The sequence below is a fragment of the Odontomachus brunneus genome, unplaced genomic scaffold (assembly GCF_010583005.1).
Source record: "Odontomachus brunneus isolate Ranch 3 - 2012 unplaced genomic scaffold, Obru_v1 Obru_scaffold_026, whole genome shotgun sequence".
Classification (NCBI taxonomy): domain Eukaryota; kingdom Metazoa; phylum Arthropoda; class Insecta; order Hymenoptera; family Formicidae; genus Odontomachus; species Odontomachus brunneus.
In genome coordinates, this window is record NW_022639476.1 from 2,542,597 (window position 1) to 2,562,050 (window position 19,454).

A 19,454-nucleotide genomic window follows, 5' to 3' on the forward strand; every position below is an offset into this window, starting at 1 on the left:
TTCCATTTAAAAAAATTAATGTGACCTTGACCTGACCTTCGCTACGCAACCCAAGGTCAAACTGATGTGATCAGTAAATACATCTTTTTAAACGCCACAACTTTTGTCTGAAACATTTTTTTGTAAAACTTATATTTTTCCTGATATTCGGGCGTCCCGGTACTTTCTGAACACCCTGTATATATATGACTTTTCCTACAATCCTTTTTTCTAAACTAATGGATATTTATATTAACATTAATGATTTTTTTATATAAAATACTGTGGTTTATCATTGTAAGCATGTTTTGTTGGTGTGTAAACAATATTTTACACAAAAAGTATAAAATATTTGCGAGAATTTATTTACGGAAGTGATCGATGTGGGACAAAGGAAACTTGCCACTTAGCCGATAAAAAAATACGCGTCTTTTAATTTTATTTATTCTATGAGCAGGATAAACGAAATTAGTAAATTAAAAGTAAAATTAAAAGCAATAGTCTTCAAGTTTCCTTAAAACCAGAGACGCATGTTTCTCATATAAATAAATCGTCTGTAGGCTAACGCGAGATGCTCCACCGAATATCACAAGTATATCAAATACATTAAAATAAAATTGATTTTTAATCCTATCTGGCCAATTATCTTTTTTAAGCTCCACCTCACCTTCTAAATTTGTTTTATCACGCTTGATGTTCCTTTTCTTCTTTTTCGTTAGATTGAGCACGATAACGATATATTTCACGAGAGCGGTCAGACTTTTTTCAGAATATCCACCTACACCTTCGACTGATTGCACACCATCTGATACCCTGGCACAGGTTCGTCGCATGAGTATCAGCGACTGCGCGATTACATGTACGCCCTTCCACTTTTTGACCGACCTTCCTCTTTCTCTTTTGCGACGCACATGGAGATCAATTCGGGCAAGAATACTAGCTTGTCGACATTGAGTCGACAAGCAGACGAGATGTATGCGAAGCGCTTCATCGCATTAGAAGTAATTTCTTATCGATGCTAACAGTCGACTGGGTTAATGCAATAGAGGCACTTGGTCTTAAAGACTAATATATTTCGTAATAATATTTAACCTTAGAAGAGTAAAGCAAGTAATTCGGAACATGTACATGTAGATTGGCAAATATTGAATTTAAAAAGAAATAAATTGTATTGTTTGTGTGAAATGGAAGATTGGGAAGAGTTTGTAGAATTATTTTTCAAGACACATAATTTTATTGTAATGTTAGCTATCTCTCTTTTTTGTAATTATTATAAAATCGAAGTTAAATTAGTTAATTATTATTAATTAATTAATTATTTTTTGATTGCGACTTTATCTTAAAAATTTTATTGCACGTATATACTTGTTTTCTTTTCCATCATAAGAAGACTATCTAAACTAGGGAATGGTAAGGCATATATAATATCGTATGTATATTATACGTGAATACTCATGTACATGTATGTTATATGTATTCACTGTCTTTTCATGAGAAATTTATAAATGATATCAAACGAAAGTTTCTGTCAAAATTGTAACGCAATGATCTGTCAAAGACAGTTAGTTTGATTTTTAACTTTATATAATGAAGAATACAGTTGTCTTTGTAATGTAACCGAACGCAAATATTATGAGTTCGGCAAATATAATCCATCAAAGATTAATCTTCGAGAAATCTGACTATCTCTCTTTGACGTCTGTCAATATTAGTATATTGGATTGATAATCTTAGCTTCTAATAATATTGTACTGTCTTTTTATTTAGTTTCTACAATAATAGATGGGATGTAATAATGCAGTTTTAAAAAATATGCTCTATTGAATAGTAATTATTATGAGATCTATGAGATTTAGTCTTAATATTATCATATCTCATATACATGCAGGACGTCGAGATTCTACTCTGATACGGCTGATACTATAAACATTCTTTATGTACACGTTGTGTATCAAGCTCAGAAAAATCAATATATTTGATATTCAACGGCGAAATATGGTACAATCGCTACTCTTGAGGGCAAGTACTCATCGGGTAAATATTTTTTAAAACAGATTCCTCCCATTTTTGTTGGCGTCGCATTTTCCTTCAGTGCAGGCATTCAACAAAGAAATGGAACTTTACTTTTCTACAAAGACCGTAGTGTTTGTAGAAAAATAAAACAAATAGCATCATATTTTTAATATTTACTTTATCCATGTAAGATATACGCCATGACATTATCTTTCGGCGATTAGCTCGGAGAAGATATAAAAGATTCCTTGTATAAGTATCCTTTATCTCAGGTTCTTTGACGAAGACGCTTCCTCCGTCGATAAAGACGACGTCCCAGGATAATCCGATGCTATTGATGACCGTCCAATACTTCAAAAATGCCATGGAGGCTTTCACGATAAAGGATGCGAGTCATGTGCAGTCTATTTTTAAGGTTCCACAGTTTTCTATATAACGGAAAATAACGTTACCAACAGATAGATAAAGCGCGAACTACAACTGGATTGAAGAGAGAACGCTAATACCTTTAGTTGGCCGCATAGGAAAATAAACTTACCAAGGTAAAGCTTCTGTTCTATCTAATATGCACTTTTCTATCTAATAAATAATAGAATTCGCTCTTTCAGGGGTTCTAATTGATAATATTTTTGTGTAAACAATTTATCATGGATAATATCTTTATATTACACATACACTTTTATACAATCACACTTACTCTCTATATTGGATTTATTTCTATTTTACATATATATGTTTCGTTATATCATTGTTAAGAACATTCTTAACTTACTGATACTGACTATATATGAATAAACTATGTTATTCTGATACAATAATTTAATAATGTCCACTTTTCTAGAATGATTTTAGCTGCATGTCAGGTTTATAGATTAATTGTAAAAAATATATTATAAATTAATACGGGTCAGAGGTGAAGTGCTGCTGTTAGTAATTTTTATTAGAAGGAAAATTGCTACTTTTAGAATACTCAATGAATAAGAAAAATTTTCAACTGGTTGTTTATATATTTCTTTATTTAAGCAGTGCAGCGCACAATTGCATGAAGTTTAAAAGTCACAAAATATATTTAATTCTCTCGTCCTTATTGATGTCTGTATGCATTAGACAAAATCATTCACTGCACGCTGTCGGCATCTATAGGTGTTTTATCGTAACTCACCCTTTATATTGATGTCTATAGAAGGTGATGTCAGGTGTAACTGTACGGAGTATATAAATATACAAACAAATTGTTAAGTTGTTCGATATAAATTCAGTAATTTGTTACGCAGCTTCGGCTGATACTATAAATTTTCTGTTCACGAGATTTGTATCGGAGACACTTGCAGTGAAAGGGTTAAATATATGTATGAAGAATACTTTTTATCGTGCCTTAAATTTTATCTTACTAAGTTATATTAGTTATATTAAGATATTTAAAATATAATATTGACTATATTAATTTTATTCACATGAAATTTAATAAATATATTTAAACTTTTGATTGTATATACTCCAAGCGAATTTTATACATGTATATCGCATTTTGAACTACTCGCGCTTCGCGTCAGTAGAGTATAAATAGTTACTTTTGGCGCACTTTGATTGGAGTGCAATAAAATAACCTAAAAACCATCAAAATCATCTAAAAACAATAAAAAATCAAGCCAAACCACCTCGTATAAAAATCGCATAAAAACAAAAAAAAAACTTATCTCCCAATCGCTTTGAGATAAAAATATTTACAACCTTTTCTAGCGCACCCAAAAAGTACAGCTTAAAAATTGGACAAAACTATTTAAAAAAACGAGGTTTTAAAGCATAAAAACCCTAAAAAATACTGTCTTTTACCATGAAAATTATTATAGAAATTTCTGTTGTATCCAGGATCGGGAGATTCAAAATCAAACAAAACCATCTCAAAATCGAAATATAAATATCTAAAAAAGAATGTTTTATACTCTAAAACCCTTTAAAATACTGTCTCTCACTACGAAAATTGTTATCGAGGTTTCTGGCGCACCCGAGATCAGGAGATTCAGAATCGAGCAAACTCACCTCAGAAATTCGAGGTTTTATACCTTAAAATTCCTCAAAAATACTATATACCACCATGAAAAATGTTATGAAAATTTCTAGCGCATCCGGAATCAGGAGATTAAAAATTAAATAAAACCCATCTTAAAACCAATGAATATTTAAAAAACAAGGTTTTAAACCTTATTTAAAAAAAAGCTTCAAAATAGAAGGTTTATAAAACTCTAGAAACGTCAATAACACGAGAAAACACAAGAAAAGAGTATTGGTATCGCTGGATTTAAAATATTATGAATATTACACTTGCTATTAACTACTAACAGAATTATTGTAACTTAATATCAATATAATAATAATATTTTTTACATCAAAGTTCGCAGAAAATGATTCCCATTTTATTAGTTGTCGATTTAGTAGAAAAAGAGAAAACCTAAAGAAACATCTGCCAAACAGAATATCTGCGCCATCTGTGAGTGCAAAAAAACTCCATTCAATTTTTAGCAGAGCAGTAGTGAGCGTCAACAAGTGGCGGTCCTGAAAATTTATTCATCGCCATTTCCCAGCAGCTGATCGGTGGTCACGCAGGTCACGTATTTGGGTGGTATAGTTTGATATATTCGGTGTTGTTATTTGATATCGTCTTATTTCATTAAATAAAGACGAGGAACTTAATTTTTATGATAATTAGCGGCTAAAATTCTAACAAACTTTGGTGATTAATTCACAAAGGTGATTAATTCATGGATACATATCTATAACTTCAATCTTAGGGACTACTGTTCCTTCCATTTAGATGCTAAGTAAGAATAATTATAAAATAAAAATTTCAGTTGTTTTCTACAACTTCATACAACTATATAGACTTCATACAACTTCTTTACAGAAAGAGTTAAATTTGCCAGTTTTCTATATTACCATCATAATTTGGCAAGCCAATGAAATATTCTTCCGTACCTATTATTGATTCCAAATTTTTTTTTCATAATTTCCTTAAATGTTTGATTTATTTTTCCTCTCATTTGCTTTTCAGTGAATAATTGAAAAAATAATTCAAGATAACACTGTTCAGGAAAGAAAGAATGAGTAGTTAGCCTTTTAAATTAAACTTCGCGCGTGCGGCGACACTCGGTGCACATTTACATGTCGCTACTATCACGGAGCGACGCACGGTTATTGTGTGGGAGCAATTCCGTCCCCTTCTTTGTGCTCGTCGTCTTGCGAGGAGTGTGGGCGAGAACGCTGGCCGTGGAAACCGGCTGCGAGAAAGCCGGCGCCTAGGCCGCGGCCGCCCGCCATGCACCGGTCGTGCGATTTATATGGAACAAAGTTGAATGAAAGATTAGTGAATATTTAACAATGTATTCCTGTCAATATTGTCACAAGCATTTCTAATGCGTTCTTTTATATTTTATGATAATTAGTATATCTTAACATACCTTTTACTTAAGAAACCTCCATAGAAAAAATCTGGAGATGTTGAATCAGATGAACGAGCAGGCCATCATTTTGAGTTCGCGTATGTTACAACCATATTTACCATTAAAAGACACAATATTTTGAATTTGAGCTCTTGTTGGCGCATCGGCAATAATTAAATGCGCTACAACTTTTGAAATAATATGTTCGCCAGTTTCAGGATGAGCAAACTCCACTATAGAAACATTTTTGTTATTTTTCGAGAATTTGGAACTTGGTTTTTAATAGTTTATTCTGTTTTTAACCTCCCAATGCCGAGTGTATCAGAAATTTCTGATAATTTTATTCTCTTCGTTTGAAAAAATGCTGCTTTTTCGTGATGGGAGAGTTTTTATTTATCTCAAAGTAGCGATTGAGAGATGAGTTTTTCTTTGTTTTTATGCGATTTTGTGAAGTGGTTAGACCTGATTTTTTATTGTTTTTAAGTGATTTTGATGGTTTTTAGGCGATTTTATTCAAAATGCGCCAATCAAAATGCGCCAGAAGTAACTCGCGTCATCCACGCTTACAAAGATATACATAATTTGTTAGAGCGACAGCACGAAAATAATGCTTGTGAGTCACTCACAACTATTAGTACGTTTCACACTAACGTATACGCTTGCACTGAGAGCTTGCGGGATTATTAATAAATTTTGGGTCTGTAAGGTGCTCGTGACAACGACGAAAGACAGCAGGGTGACAAGATGCAGCTCGCTAAAACCCTGATTCGTAATCAATTTCGGCTCGAGATACGCAAGAATATCCCTCGTGCAGGAAATTGAATTTGTATAATCGATTCGAATTAGACGGGAGTTAATCTGATTAGCATCGACGATGTCATAAAATTCGAAGACTTCCTTGAACGGGAATTTCTACGATAATTATATTTTCAACTTCTTCCACTTTTTTCTCGGTAGAGAAAAAAATCTCGGCGTGCTATTTTATTTTTGGACTTTGTCTCTTAACTAAAAGCTCGAAATAAAACAATTAAAAATACATAACAAATACAAGCAATTAATAAATTATCGTAGAATAATGAAAGTAATCAATTTTTAAGAAAGTAATTAAATAATCAAAGAAGTTTGGTAAACGCGAGTGCTCGCGGTATGCTCAGCCGAGCTCTGAAGAGATGGCTCTTTGGAACATGTCACCCTGCTGTCTTTGTTTACAATTTTCTAACATAAGCAAGTAATTGATCGAGGTAAGTAAAATACGCGCATGTATGTATATACTTGTACCTAAATATATAATAGTAATAAGAAAAAAATAATATACGACAAAATAAAAGAGATTTGGAAAGCTCCAGTGTTCGTCAGGTATTACACGTGATGAGCCGAAGTACTCGCTAGAAGACAACGCGTAATGAAAGCGCGAATGCTTGTGTGAGAAAACGACCTTACGCACTAATGGATTAAAGTAGGAGGTGAAGCGGCTGAAGGATGACGTGAAGTATGGGCGGCCTTCCATCTTCTCGGCTCTTCGTAACAAACGGGTGGGCTGAATTGAGAACCACGAGAACACACTCATCGTCTAATAATAATATCTTGCTCAAATTTCTATTTTCAGGACGATAAGTGTGTATGTGTGTGTGCGTGCACGCGCGCGCGCACGGCTTTTATATAAAAAGCTGGATCGGCATCGACATGCGTGTGAGTGCGTATTACCGGGTTCGGCGAGCCGAGAAGCCGGATGAAGGGGTGGTTGAGAGGGTGGAAGCGGGCTGCAGAGAAGGGATGGAGAGAAGAGGGGGAGAGAGAGAGAGAGAGAGAGAGAGAGAGAGAGAGAGAAAGAGAGAGAAAGAGGGTGAGAGTGAGAATGAGAGCGAAAGTACCGGAAGCTAGCCATAGTTGACGTTACTGGATGGTCCGCACGCACTTTGTAAGTACGCTGGCAGTTTACTCGCGCGGGCAAATAGTCCGCGATGCGTAAACTTGTCGAGCTGGCAAATAACGAGCGCCTGGCTACACGAGTAAACTCGCGTTAGTGGGATAACAGAATGGCTGAGCGTAACGCCTCGGTGAAAAGAGGAGAAATAGAGATATCGCACTCACATGGCGCCTTGTGGGTGAGCGCAGTGTATAAAAAAATGAATAGCAAATAAATTGATTGTACAAATGAGGGCATGAGAGACTCTATTTTGCCGAGTTTAATCCCGCGTGCGTGCATACAGAAAAATACATAATGCATTGAAGTTTATGTTACTTGTTTTAAGTATTTTATAAATTTATATGTCCGCAAATATATCATGAGTTCATCATAAGCATCCAATTAATTCAGAATATATTCTGGATACTAGTAGCATTTTATTCCAATATTTCAATGAAGAATATTAAATTAAAACAAAAATTCGGGTTGCTTGCAAACCTATTTTTTCTTTGGTAAAGTCGGTTTTTTCTTTTATAATATTTTTTTCAATATCTGTAGTTTTCTTACATGATATTGTTATAAAAAGAATAAATTCTTCTTTTGAGTGCATTATAATGAGCTCTTCTAAAATTTCTGATGAACTAATCTTAAGACTATCATCAAGGAAATATTCCTCGTTGAGGGCAACCATTACTCAAAAGAAGAAAAGTAAACTGAGTAATCACTTTCCTTAGTTGCAGAATAATATTTCTCTGCGTGCGTTTATTATGCGTGTGTCACGTGTTACGATAAAATTTGCCACTTTTCAGATAAGAGGAAAAAGACGAACTAAGGGCCGAGATTACCCTTTCCTATTTTCCCCCACGATGCCATATAGTTTACCAACTTTGATATTAGTTCGCGGGCGCTAGAAATAGCGTCACGTCGCGGAAAGATATTCGATATTTCTATGTTAGGCATGTGCGTTGATATGTGATATAACCATGCTGCGTGCACAGTCATACGAGAGATATCCGTGTCGGGGCGATTTGACGATACATTTGCACACGATAATATAAAATCGATGAGACGTTCGACAGGTGTTCATCACATTTCCCGCGAATAATCATAGTAGTTTTGTTAATACGAGACTGAGAATTCTCAGCGGCGTCGTACCGTTATACATATTCGGCCGTTACATTACACTGTTAATTCCACCGCTTATATTAAGCGCTGGTGTGCGATAATAATTCGACGTTGTCGTCGTCGTCGTCGTCGTCTTCGTCGGCGACGGTGGCGGCTTCATAACCGTAAGCGCGGTTCGCTCATGTAGGCGAGCGTAACCATATACTTGCGCCTTTTACATAAAGACACGTGTGCGCGCGCACACTCTCACACACATATATCTCCCTAAAAATAGAAATTTGAGCAAGATATTATTATTAGACGATGAGTGTGTGCGGCCGCGCACGGCTTCGCGGTACTCACTGTGCCTCGTTACGAAAAGCCTAGTGAGTGCGAGAGAGAGAGGGAGAAAGAGAGAGAGAAGGAAATCAAAAGAGAGGGGGGAGAGACAGAAAGAGAGTGCGATCCCCTCGCTCTCGCACCATGTTCGCCCACGCTTGCTTGCTCGCCACCGACGAGAACGAGGAATCCCGTGGCTGGGACGAGGGTGCCTGAGGACGCGGAAAACACTCGCCGAGGCGCGAGGAATAGTACAGACCGGTCATGCTGAACATTCCTCAGCAACGCTTAACTAGGAAAAATATCTGTTTTTTTACTCCACCGTTTGATAAATGTTCGATCAAGTTCTCGAGCAATCACCGATATATTCCTACGATTATTCCCATAATGTTGGTAATTGTATATCTCGAAGGTAAAATTTTTCTCTTTCTACATACAAGGAAATTCTATTCCTGTTTATACATTATCAGATATTACGAATATCTTGTGTAATTAATCGAACTCTAATTAATCGAGCAATCAAGATTCGATGTTTAACAACCGCTATGTAAAAGAGAATTGAGATTGTAAATACTTATATTAGAGGGATGTGAAGGGGCAGCAGTAAGAAGAGCAGGAGGGAGAAGGGGAATATTTTAATAATCGATATCAGCGCGATAGCTGGTGCTGTTTCCTCGCTCGGTACGATACTTCGTACGTGTGATGTGCGATCCCGAGACTTAGACGACGATTGCTCGTTACACATCAGATACTCTGAAATTCGATCGTCATCATTAACACTCGCCGAAATTGTATTTATAAAGCCGTGGATATCCGTAGAAGAAAACGAGCGGTTGCGCGTGGGTGGCGTTCAAACGACAGCCCCGCATATTTTTGCCATGTCTCACTAACTGCGGACACTCTACGGGATTCTTCGTGTGTCTGTCTACCATCTGCGATGTATTTTTACACTTTTCGCCGCGACCGTAATTCTCCCCGAGGGCGGAACTTTCCGTCGCGGACTCGCGGTGATTTACACGTTCTAAAGTGGGTCAAATGGACTCTTTTGCTCTTATGTGGGCATAGTCCGTTCCGACGAGATCTCCAGTTTTCACAATTTTCCACCGTGGTCCACGGCTATTCGCGCTGAAGAAAAAGGGAACTCGGTTCGGAGATCCGAGAGTCAAGGACTTAGGTCGGCAATTTGGCATGTGGAATATGAAAAGTTTTTGATCCTTCGATTTCTCACGTTTATCTTCCTATATGATCGAACCCTCGTGTCGCAAGCGGCAGCATTTGTTGTCGATTTTATCATATCTCGATAATTCGCAGTTATGATTTATTAACGTTACTTTTTCTGATGAATTAAAGTTCCATCGGCTTGATCATGGCTAGCCAGAAATAAGAATATCGCGGTAATGGTTCACATTTATTACTGTCGCGACTAATACAGAACATAACACCGATCTGCGTCACATGTGTCACTCGCTAGACTGCGAGGCATCCCTGTTGCTTCCTTCAAGCAGACGAGTCATACTCGATATGTAGAGATCGACGATATGTAGATCATTGAGGTGTATCATGAATCAGCGCTTAAAAATATATGAATAAAAGTCTGAAATAAGTGTAGGACGAGTAACACGAGTAATGTCGGGTTGACATTAGTGGTGTATCTCTTTCGTATAATTTCGAGGCGTCGTTGGTGTATTTATTCTTGGACGTTTATTTGTCTTGTGTTTGGTTAATTTTATTTGTTTGATTATTCTTATTTTGTGCACAAAAATCATGAATCTTACGGGAGAATTCATAAGTATGATCACCGATTGATACAATTTATTTCGAATAATGTCACTTATTCTTAACGTTAAACTTATAAGTTGGCCAAGTCTGACTTTTACTAGAGGTAAAACTTTGAATAAAGTTAATTGAGGTATTTCAAAGGAAAAACATTTTCATCTAATATAATAGAAATAGAATGCAAAATATACATGAAGCTATTCGAATAACTTCTAGGAAAAGCAAGTTTCATATCAAATTATCAATTACTTTATTCATTCTCTTTTCTTCCTATATAAAACGTTATATATATATATATATATATAAAATCTTTTATTTATAATAAAATTATATGTGAGTTTGCTATAATCTTGCTTGGACGCTGTGCAGCAAGATATAGACATGTAGAATGCAACATGTAGAAAATTACTATGTTGCGACAATATGTAATAATGATAAATATAATTGCAAAAAAACCAAAGGGAAATCTTATTCCGAAAGTCATCTTTGAACAGTGAGACTCAAGTATACAGAAAGTATAAGTTTTATCGACGGACACATACTGTTTCGAGTTGTTTATTTTAATTACTAATTAAACTAAATTAGTTATAAATAAAAAGTAAAAAATACTGGTTGAACTAAATGATTAATTAGAATCGTTAAAAATCAATTCTCTGGGTAACGTCAATTGAACATTAAAATTTGAAATAATTGATTCTAGAAATTTGAACTTTCGAGAATCAATTTGCACATAGAAATGATTGCATTAACGTTCTTCCTCCGTATTGTATATTCTGCATCTATTAACACTGTTAAAAAATGAAGTTACTATTATTATTATTGTTACTATTGCTGTAGTTACTGTTAAAATTGTCTGGCAAGTAAGTTTATCATGTAAACATCGTCTGTAGATTCGCTGGACATTATCATCGCACTCAGTTATTCGTAGGTTCATCCGACCTTATCCCGTTGATGGAGAGTTCCCATTGCCCTTCGACGTCCACTGCCTCCATCGCTGTCGTTGCTAGTACGATCGCCGCCGCCGCCGCCACCACCGCCGTCGGCGTCGGCGTCGTCGTCGTCGTCATCGTCGTCAACAGCACTGACGTTCCCGATGCACACGTGCCGTGTGCAAAGCCCGGGCTATGACTAGGACGTACCCGACGCGAGCACAGTCATTCGAATCCAGTATTAGTGCGGTGTAGAGTGCTCGGTGTTTTGTAATCCACTTACTCGAATTGTTCTCTCTTTCTCTCTCTCCCTCTCTTTTTCTCTCTTCCTCTCTATCTTTTTTTCCCTTTTCTCGCGCAACTACGATCGATTAGTGGTGAGTATCCAGATAACGGTGTGGCGGATACGTACTACTACTGCTGTTGCTGTTGCTGCTGCTGCTGTTACTACTACTACTATTACTACTACTACTACTACTACTACTACTACTACACTAGTACACTGCTACTGCTACTACTACTACTGCTACTAGTCGTTACTATTGCTACCACTACCGATGACAATACTCTCTAGCCGCATGTCGACCGATGCCGTTATTACCACGTACGACCACAACACGGCGGCGAGATACGTGCAACATCTCCATTCGTAGCTCGAAGAAGTGCATGTAAAACTGCTCGTCGGGAACGTGATTTACCTCGGTCTCGTGATTTGTCTGTTTTCCTCGTGTTTTTCGCGCGCTTCGCAGCCGGAGGTTTGCCATCCGGGAATGGTGTCGCGCAGCTTACACATCCCAGAGATAGATCCTTGGACGTGTTATGCGTGAATCGGCACACACCTTGCTCCGATAATTGTCGAAATTTCTCACAAGACGGTGTATCCGATCGATTCTCCTATGAGAATCAGCTCGCAGTTTGCACTCAAACAGCGGTCCTTCGGTGGCAATCTGGGTCATTGAGCAAATTCGCCAACTTGTGTGAAATACCGATCGATCATTGTTTGGAATTAATTAACGATTGATTCGTAGAGATTATTAACTTAGAAATTATTAACAACTCAATTTACTCACGCGGTCTGCCCGACCACAATTTCCAGATTGGATGAAAAGCTTTTCGCGATTCCCGCGGCAATTCACCCTCACATTCAGTATTCGCGCAGTTTCTCAATCACTTACCAGAGGAAAAAGGGCGTGGGAAAGTCCATTCCGACTTTGAATAAACTCTTTTTTGAAGATCTTCTTTGCTACGATGTCTTGATGCTGTTAAAGAGTTTCTGGTTAAGCTAAACTCGAGTTTGAGGTGAAACTCCTCGTAGTCGTAGTTAATAATGTAGAAGGAAGATTCAGTTAACAGGAATTAGCGCTAATTAGCGCAGTCGGCTGTATAGATGGACAGGGTAAAGGGTGCCGTGATGTCTAAGATGGATATGGCATGATTGAACATCTAATGTCCTTAAGGTCTAATCCCGTGCAGCGATATTAAAATAGAGTCGCGATCACTCAACATAGATTCTGCATTACATTATTATTGGAATGTCGAGATATTAATAAAATCGATCAGAATCAAGCTGAGTTATGCTCGTTCGTGTCGTCGCATGTAGAGAACGCTGGAGAGCAAACAGAGGAGCAAAAAATGTAAACACGCGGAGAGAAGTAACAGATTTCCGTAACAAGTAAACTTCACCACCCAGAATCGATTGAATATAGTACACCAGACGTATATATTTTAACATCATACTTGGATTATTATTTGTACAATTTTCAACATAATTACGTATAATATGTATCATTGAAAATCAAAGGAAACACTAAAGTAAATTGTACTTATATCGGTATACATATTCTGTTCCAGAAAATTGAATAAATTATGTTTTCATTATGTTTTGTATATAATTGTGTAATATATATGTTTAAATTATGTTTTAATAATATAATAATAAAACAATCTTGAAACGTATATATGTGATGCTTGATGCAAATTTTAGTGCAATTTTATGAAATTTCTAACATTAGTGATCGTTTTGCGTAAAGAAGTACATAAGTAATTAAAATATGTATTAAGTATAACAATTCTCGACGATTTTGTAACGGATCACAAACGATACTCCTCTGCTAAAGTATTGCAAAATATTTCGGTGAATGTGTTTCGCATAAAAATGGAAATTAATCGAAGCATCTTACTGCCATGTAACAGTTATTATTATTACGTGCATCCGCGAGTCGCCAGCCTCGTTAATTTTAAAAATACGCACGCATTCCTGCCGCTATTATTAGTTATCGAAACTCAGTCCCCCTCCACCGACCGACGGTGCTAATCGAACTAAGTTATCAAATAAATCCAACGAGCGAAATATCATTATTACGTTAAACGAACGCAATTAATCGAATAGACTCGATGCTCATTTCGTAAAATCGTTATAACGTCGCTCTCTCGTAAGCCGATAGCTAATTGCAAAACGTGAGTCTGGATTAGAACATGAAGCTACGGACGAATTTACTAAAAGGCACTGTTATTTAAATATTTATGCAATAAACGCGATAAGTTTGCGACGTTCAAAAATACATTGAAAACGTCAATTTGTCGGAGACAACGTAGAAGAGGCTTTAATTTCTACGGTGGCTTCCAGCGAACAATTAATTCTATTATCTGTGAATCGATATGTACTTGCGGAGTAACGCTATAGACATGAATCAATGGATCCTCGCGTGACAATGTTTTGGTGCTTCCGTGCCGATTGTGATGCAACACGAGATATCATATTACATCTGAAATGTTTCACTGGACGTTGTAATTATACGTCGAGTCATTGCACGCTAAGATTTCTTTATAGCCCGAACTAATTTTAGGATCCTAGCTTAGCCCGCGGCTTCTGCTTGCTTATGTTATCCGGGTGTGATTTACGGGGCCAGTCTGAAACACGAGATGCCGCGATAATATTTCCAGATGTTCGCGAACGCAACGGAATTGTGCGAATGGCGAGAAATGAGAATTGCTTCCGATGAATCGTACCGTTTCATCGTGACTGCTTTACGGAACTGAATAATCATAATAATGAAGAATTCTTACATTCTTCGCGATAACTATATTTACAAAGTAAAATTTATTGAAAGTAAGATTGAAGAAAATATAGGGAAAAGAATCGCTCTTTGTTTCGCGATTAAATAAAGGAGACGCGATTAAATAAGGTGCCAATGAGAGCTTTCAAAGTAACTTGTTTTCCTGACTATAGATAGGAAGTTCAAGTGTTTTGTGAAATTAGCATCTATCACCATGTTGATAATTCACATCCGTTTGTTAGCGTAAGCACTTATCCACAACGCATGTTCGCAATTGTTCCTTGGCTGTCTATTTGCTTCTGTTGCAATTACAGCTCTTGTCACGCTTCGCGCTTACCTCAATCAATTATAAACATTCAATACTCGCGTTTTCAACTATTCGCACCAAACACGGTACATCGATCGATCGACACTTTTATCATATAATAAACTATTTTACAATCAATATATATATATATTCAGAATTTTCCAGTTCTCGCGATCTTAATTAATACCGACAGATTCTCTGAGCAATTTAGAATTAATTTTCCGTCATATCGAAAATATCGAAGATCATTATTCATGACAAATTTTCAATTTTCAGCACAACATATATTTTTAAATTAAAATTCTGTTAAAATAATGTCCACTTGAAATTGACGGAAAATAACAATTTTGTTGTCCATTTGGTCGTTCGAAGTTCAGTTTTTTCTCGATCGTTTGTGTCTCAGAAACAATTGGTGTCCCGGCAAGTCTTCTGAGGCAAGATTCACTCTAAATCGCTCGGAGAATTTGTCAGTATAAATTGAAGTTACGGGAGCTAGGATACCCTGTGTATAACAAATACATCGATATATAAATAATAAGATGTATGCTTTATATATCATGAATTCAAGTGAGATTCGATTTTTTATTTTCGCACATAACGTAACACAGTTTCAACATGTACAACGGCATTCCACCCGCGGCGTGGCAGGACACGCGCGAGTTGGGTTACACCGCGCATTCCATACGTCCACGAATATGCGTGCGATTGAACGGTAGGGGTAACGAGAAGACCGCTACCGCGCGGTACACCTAGCGCCTTCCCTAATACGGCCTCGCGAATTTGCCTGCACGCGTCTGCACGGATATAGATTTTCGCAGTCTCTCTGTCTCTCTCCTTCTCTCTCTCTCTTTCTCTCTCTCTCTCTCTCTCTCTGTCTCAGCCTACCTCTCTCTTTCTCACTCTCTCTTTCTCTCTACTACCACTCACGCACCCTATACAACTGTGCTGTCATTATTACTGACTGCTACTACTGCTACATCACTACTTGTCACATCACTACCGTCTAACTCTACTGCCAGTAGTATATTTGTATAACTAGACCAGACATGAAAGGCATACTGAACTTATCGCGAAAAACGCTATATAATGATATATTAGATGTATTAAACGGTGACATATTAAACGCTATGTACACGCCAAAAAGGAAAGATATCGGAAAAATAAAGAATACTTTTATTCGGTGGAAGTATACTATGATACATATTTTCTCTCAAATGAAAATTCTTTTATTTAAAACATAAAAATTCTTTTATTTAAATAGAATATCAGTTGCTTTCATGAAAAGCTTAAAAAAATAAGGTTTAAAAAGCATTTTCTTATTTGAAAAATATTTTTATTGGTATGAGTAAATATGTTATTGACACCGAAAAAAAACAAATATCTTTTATTTCTTAGATATTCGTTCTCTCAGTCCAGTGATATATTGAATAGTGGTATATATTAAATGTTATAGTTATATGTTAAATAGTATAGTTTTAACGATCCACTCGTACGCGCATACTATATATTTCTTAGCGTATCCAGTTGTCAGTACCGTCGTACTCGTATTTTTATTGCGGAATACTATCGCCGCATGTTAACGACGACAGTATATTACACTCGTCGTACGTCGCTGCCAAGTGTACGCTCATCTATTATTCCGCTGCCACAACTTTGCTTACTACTCGAGCGAAATATTGTTGTTGCGGATACACGATTAATTGTCAGCGCTGCCAAATGCTGCTACGCACGCCCCTGTTAACATTCGTGCCAGGTTCCACGACAAGTCTGTCAACGTCATTCGCTGTTTACTCCTACACTTTCGGCAACAATGACAGAGAATGTAAACAGCTATTTCGAATAATGGAGGATTTTTTTTATCAGTCATTAAAATCACTAACGTATCCTGGCAAACAAATAGTAATTATTTGCAATACACATTCACACGGAAACGAGAAGATCTTTTCCCTGCTGATCCGATCGTTTTTTTTTAATGCATTTTGGAGGTAGTACATAAAAAGTCGAAAACCAACAATAGAGGAGCTTTGCGGTAATTCGATACGAGAGATATCCGTTCTTATTTACATGCTCAGTACCGCAAATCCGTTCGACTCTCTAGCATATACCACGCTTGAAATACTTTTCTTCTCCCTTTCTACATGCTCCATCCCTCCACACGCTCCAATCGTGCGCGCGCCTTAAGCTGGCCACAGAAATAGAACTAGTTGCCGACGAGTCGGACGAAAATGCAAATTGTTTACGTCCTCATAAGCGGTCGGTTAGGTAACCGAGATGGGTTACCGTACCGGCGACGAACACGCCTCGGTATTAATAAAGATTTGATTCAACCCACCCTCGCGAATTTTGAATCTCGAAATCGTCGACCTTTCTTGCGGGAAAAATTCGTCGTGACGCTTTCATTCCGACTACTTCTACAGTTAAACTTTTTCTAAAGAATAAACATTTCTTTCGCTACGTATGCAATTATACAAGACACTAATTAATTAATGTAAATAAAACTTTTATTTCAATGTATATATTCTTTTCTATGAGGATTGCATTAAGCTTATTCTCTATTATTATATTTAAATATTATGTTTAAATATCGAATTTGAATCCAGTCTAAAATGAGTTTACGACTGCGTTTCTGACAGATTTAATTTAATAACTTTAATAGCTACAGTAAAAAATCAGAACTTTGTAATCGAAAAGTTCTATTATGTTCGGGTGAAAATTATTCAAACGGTGTTCGACGACATGCATGAAATAGTTCACTGTATTGACAAATTGACACTTTTTTAGTTGCGTGTGTGTATATACGCATGCGTATGTTATTAAAAAATAACAATTGATATAAAAATAATATCGGTTTGACGTAACGTGACCTCGCGACGAATAATTGATATAACGAGAGACACGCGAGTAACGAATTTCTCTTCTTTGTTGCAGTATAAAAATGCCTTTCAAGCCGGTGGAACACCCAAAATGCCCTAAATGTGGCAAGTCTGTTTACGCTGCGGAAGAGCGAGTTGCCGGTGGACTGAAATGGCACAAAATGTGCTTCAAGTGCGGTGAGTAAGCAAACATACAGTTTCATATGATACTAGAAGGGACATGGACGAATCTTTTCTCATTTGTATACAATAAATCAGTAAATCATAAACGCTGATCGTTTCGCGATCCATGGAAGCAGAGAGAAGAAAAGATACACACGATAAATGCGATACTTTTCTCAAAGTAATGGAAGTTTTCTTTCATCGAGATTTTACGTTTTCCTTAATTCGAAGTATTATTCCTCTGACCTTCTTGTCTAAGTAGACAATAGACCAAAAAAAGAAAAGTACCTCTTTTAGAAAACATAAAAGTTTAAAACTATACGAAATAAATCAGAGTATTTGCGTTGCGAAATTGCTCTTCAAATAATCATACCCTTAAAATTGGTTTTCTTGGTTAAGACGTTTTTCACTGTAAGTTAAAAATTTGCGATGGGATCACCAAACGCGGCCTCATATGTCCATTACGGGAGACATTATCGAATCTTCTATTCTTAGGTTGGTCTAAAATAAATTTTATGCTCGGATAATCCGTCGCGCGACTGTAACCAGGCCTGTGTTGGCCAAAAATCAATTGATGGCTGTCAGGTAACGATTCCGGGTGCAACGACCAATAATTCGTTAATAATTCGTAACAATCCCAGTATCGGGCAATTATGTTTTAAAGGCGCTATGTATACATAGTAACTATTTCTAATATAGCATAATTATTGCCAATTTTGACGAATGAGGCGTAAGTAATTATTCATGTATTTCGTAATCATATTACAATCGATCGCGAGAGTGTATCTTCAATGTTTTGTTGCGTATTAAAAAAGGAAGAAAAATACATTACAGGTCTGCAAAAAATATATACGTGATATCTTTAAAACATATTACACACATATTTTTCGTTACTATATTACACTATAAAGGCAACTTTCTTAGCTGAAAACACTTATTCGACGTGCTTCGAGTATCGAGGTGGCCAGCTTGTTGATTGAGCGTTAAGCTGACTTTATATGACATGGCAAATGTATTCCAACGTTATCTAATATGATATTGATCATGTCATATGTATACAGTTTTTAGTTGTTCTATTTTGTAATTATAGTTGAAGCACTCCCCCGCATGTGTCATTTAGCTCAAGTTTATAGCGGCTATTCCGCGGGATTGGCACATATGATTTCTGAAAAGAGACTTTTGTATTAACCCAACATTGGCCCTCTCCCCCCAGTATTCGCGGCCAATGTCGGACTAACGTTTGTTTACATGCCATCAGAAGCCGGCTCCAAGCAGCGTCAAACGTAAACACTAGCTCCGTACGCATTGCGTATGGTCAGCTTATTCCGAGAAAACATACATGAAACACAGAAAATCGCTGAATCAGAGTTCAGATTTCGTTCCCCTTTCTTTAGCCTTCCTCTCAGCAGGAATCTGACAGAAGGCCAAGAGAAAGAAAGAGAGAGAGAGAGAGAAAGAGAGAGCGAGCGAATCTCGATTCCGATTCAACTATTCTCTCCCAGTAGACATGTCAAGACACATCTCGCAATATACCGACACTTCGTGTTACGTCCCGACACCCCCCCCCCCCCCC

At 36.8% G+C, this 19,454-nt stretch overlaps 2 protein-coding genes across 6 annotated transcripts in view; one reads left to right on the forward strand and one right to left on the reverse strand.

Moving 5' to 3' along the window:
- LOC116842694 (paired mesoderm homeobox protein 2A-like) overlaps positions 1 to 19,454 on the reverse strand; it is a 67,797-nt gene that overhangs the window by 7,119 nt on the left and 41,224 nt on the right. The window contains exon 1 of the mRNA XM_032812256.1: positions 647 to 809. The gene's annotated coding sequence lies outside the window, so the exon portion shown is untranslated. Of the gene's footprint in view, positions 1 to 646 lie in introns of the transcript that reaches the window.
- The window catches only part of LOC116842693 (muscle LIM protein Mlp84B-like), a 23,207-nt gene continuing 15,446 nt past the window's right edge, over positions 11,694 to 19,454 (forward strand). For 3 of the 5 annotated variants that reach the window (XM_032812253.1, XM_032812251.1, XM_032812252.1), the window contains exons 1-2: positions 11,694 to 11,860; positions 17,775 to 17,896. In XM_032812253.1, the coding sequence (XP_032668144.1) occupies positions 17,782 to 17,896 (115 nt within the window). In that variant the 5' untranslated portion in view covers positions 11,694 to 11,860; positions 17,775 to 17,781. The remainder of the gene's footprint in view (positions 11,861 to 17,774; positions 17,897 to 19,454) is intronic. The other 2 variants (XM_032812254.1, XM_032812255.1) reach the window with 1 other exon arrangement.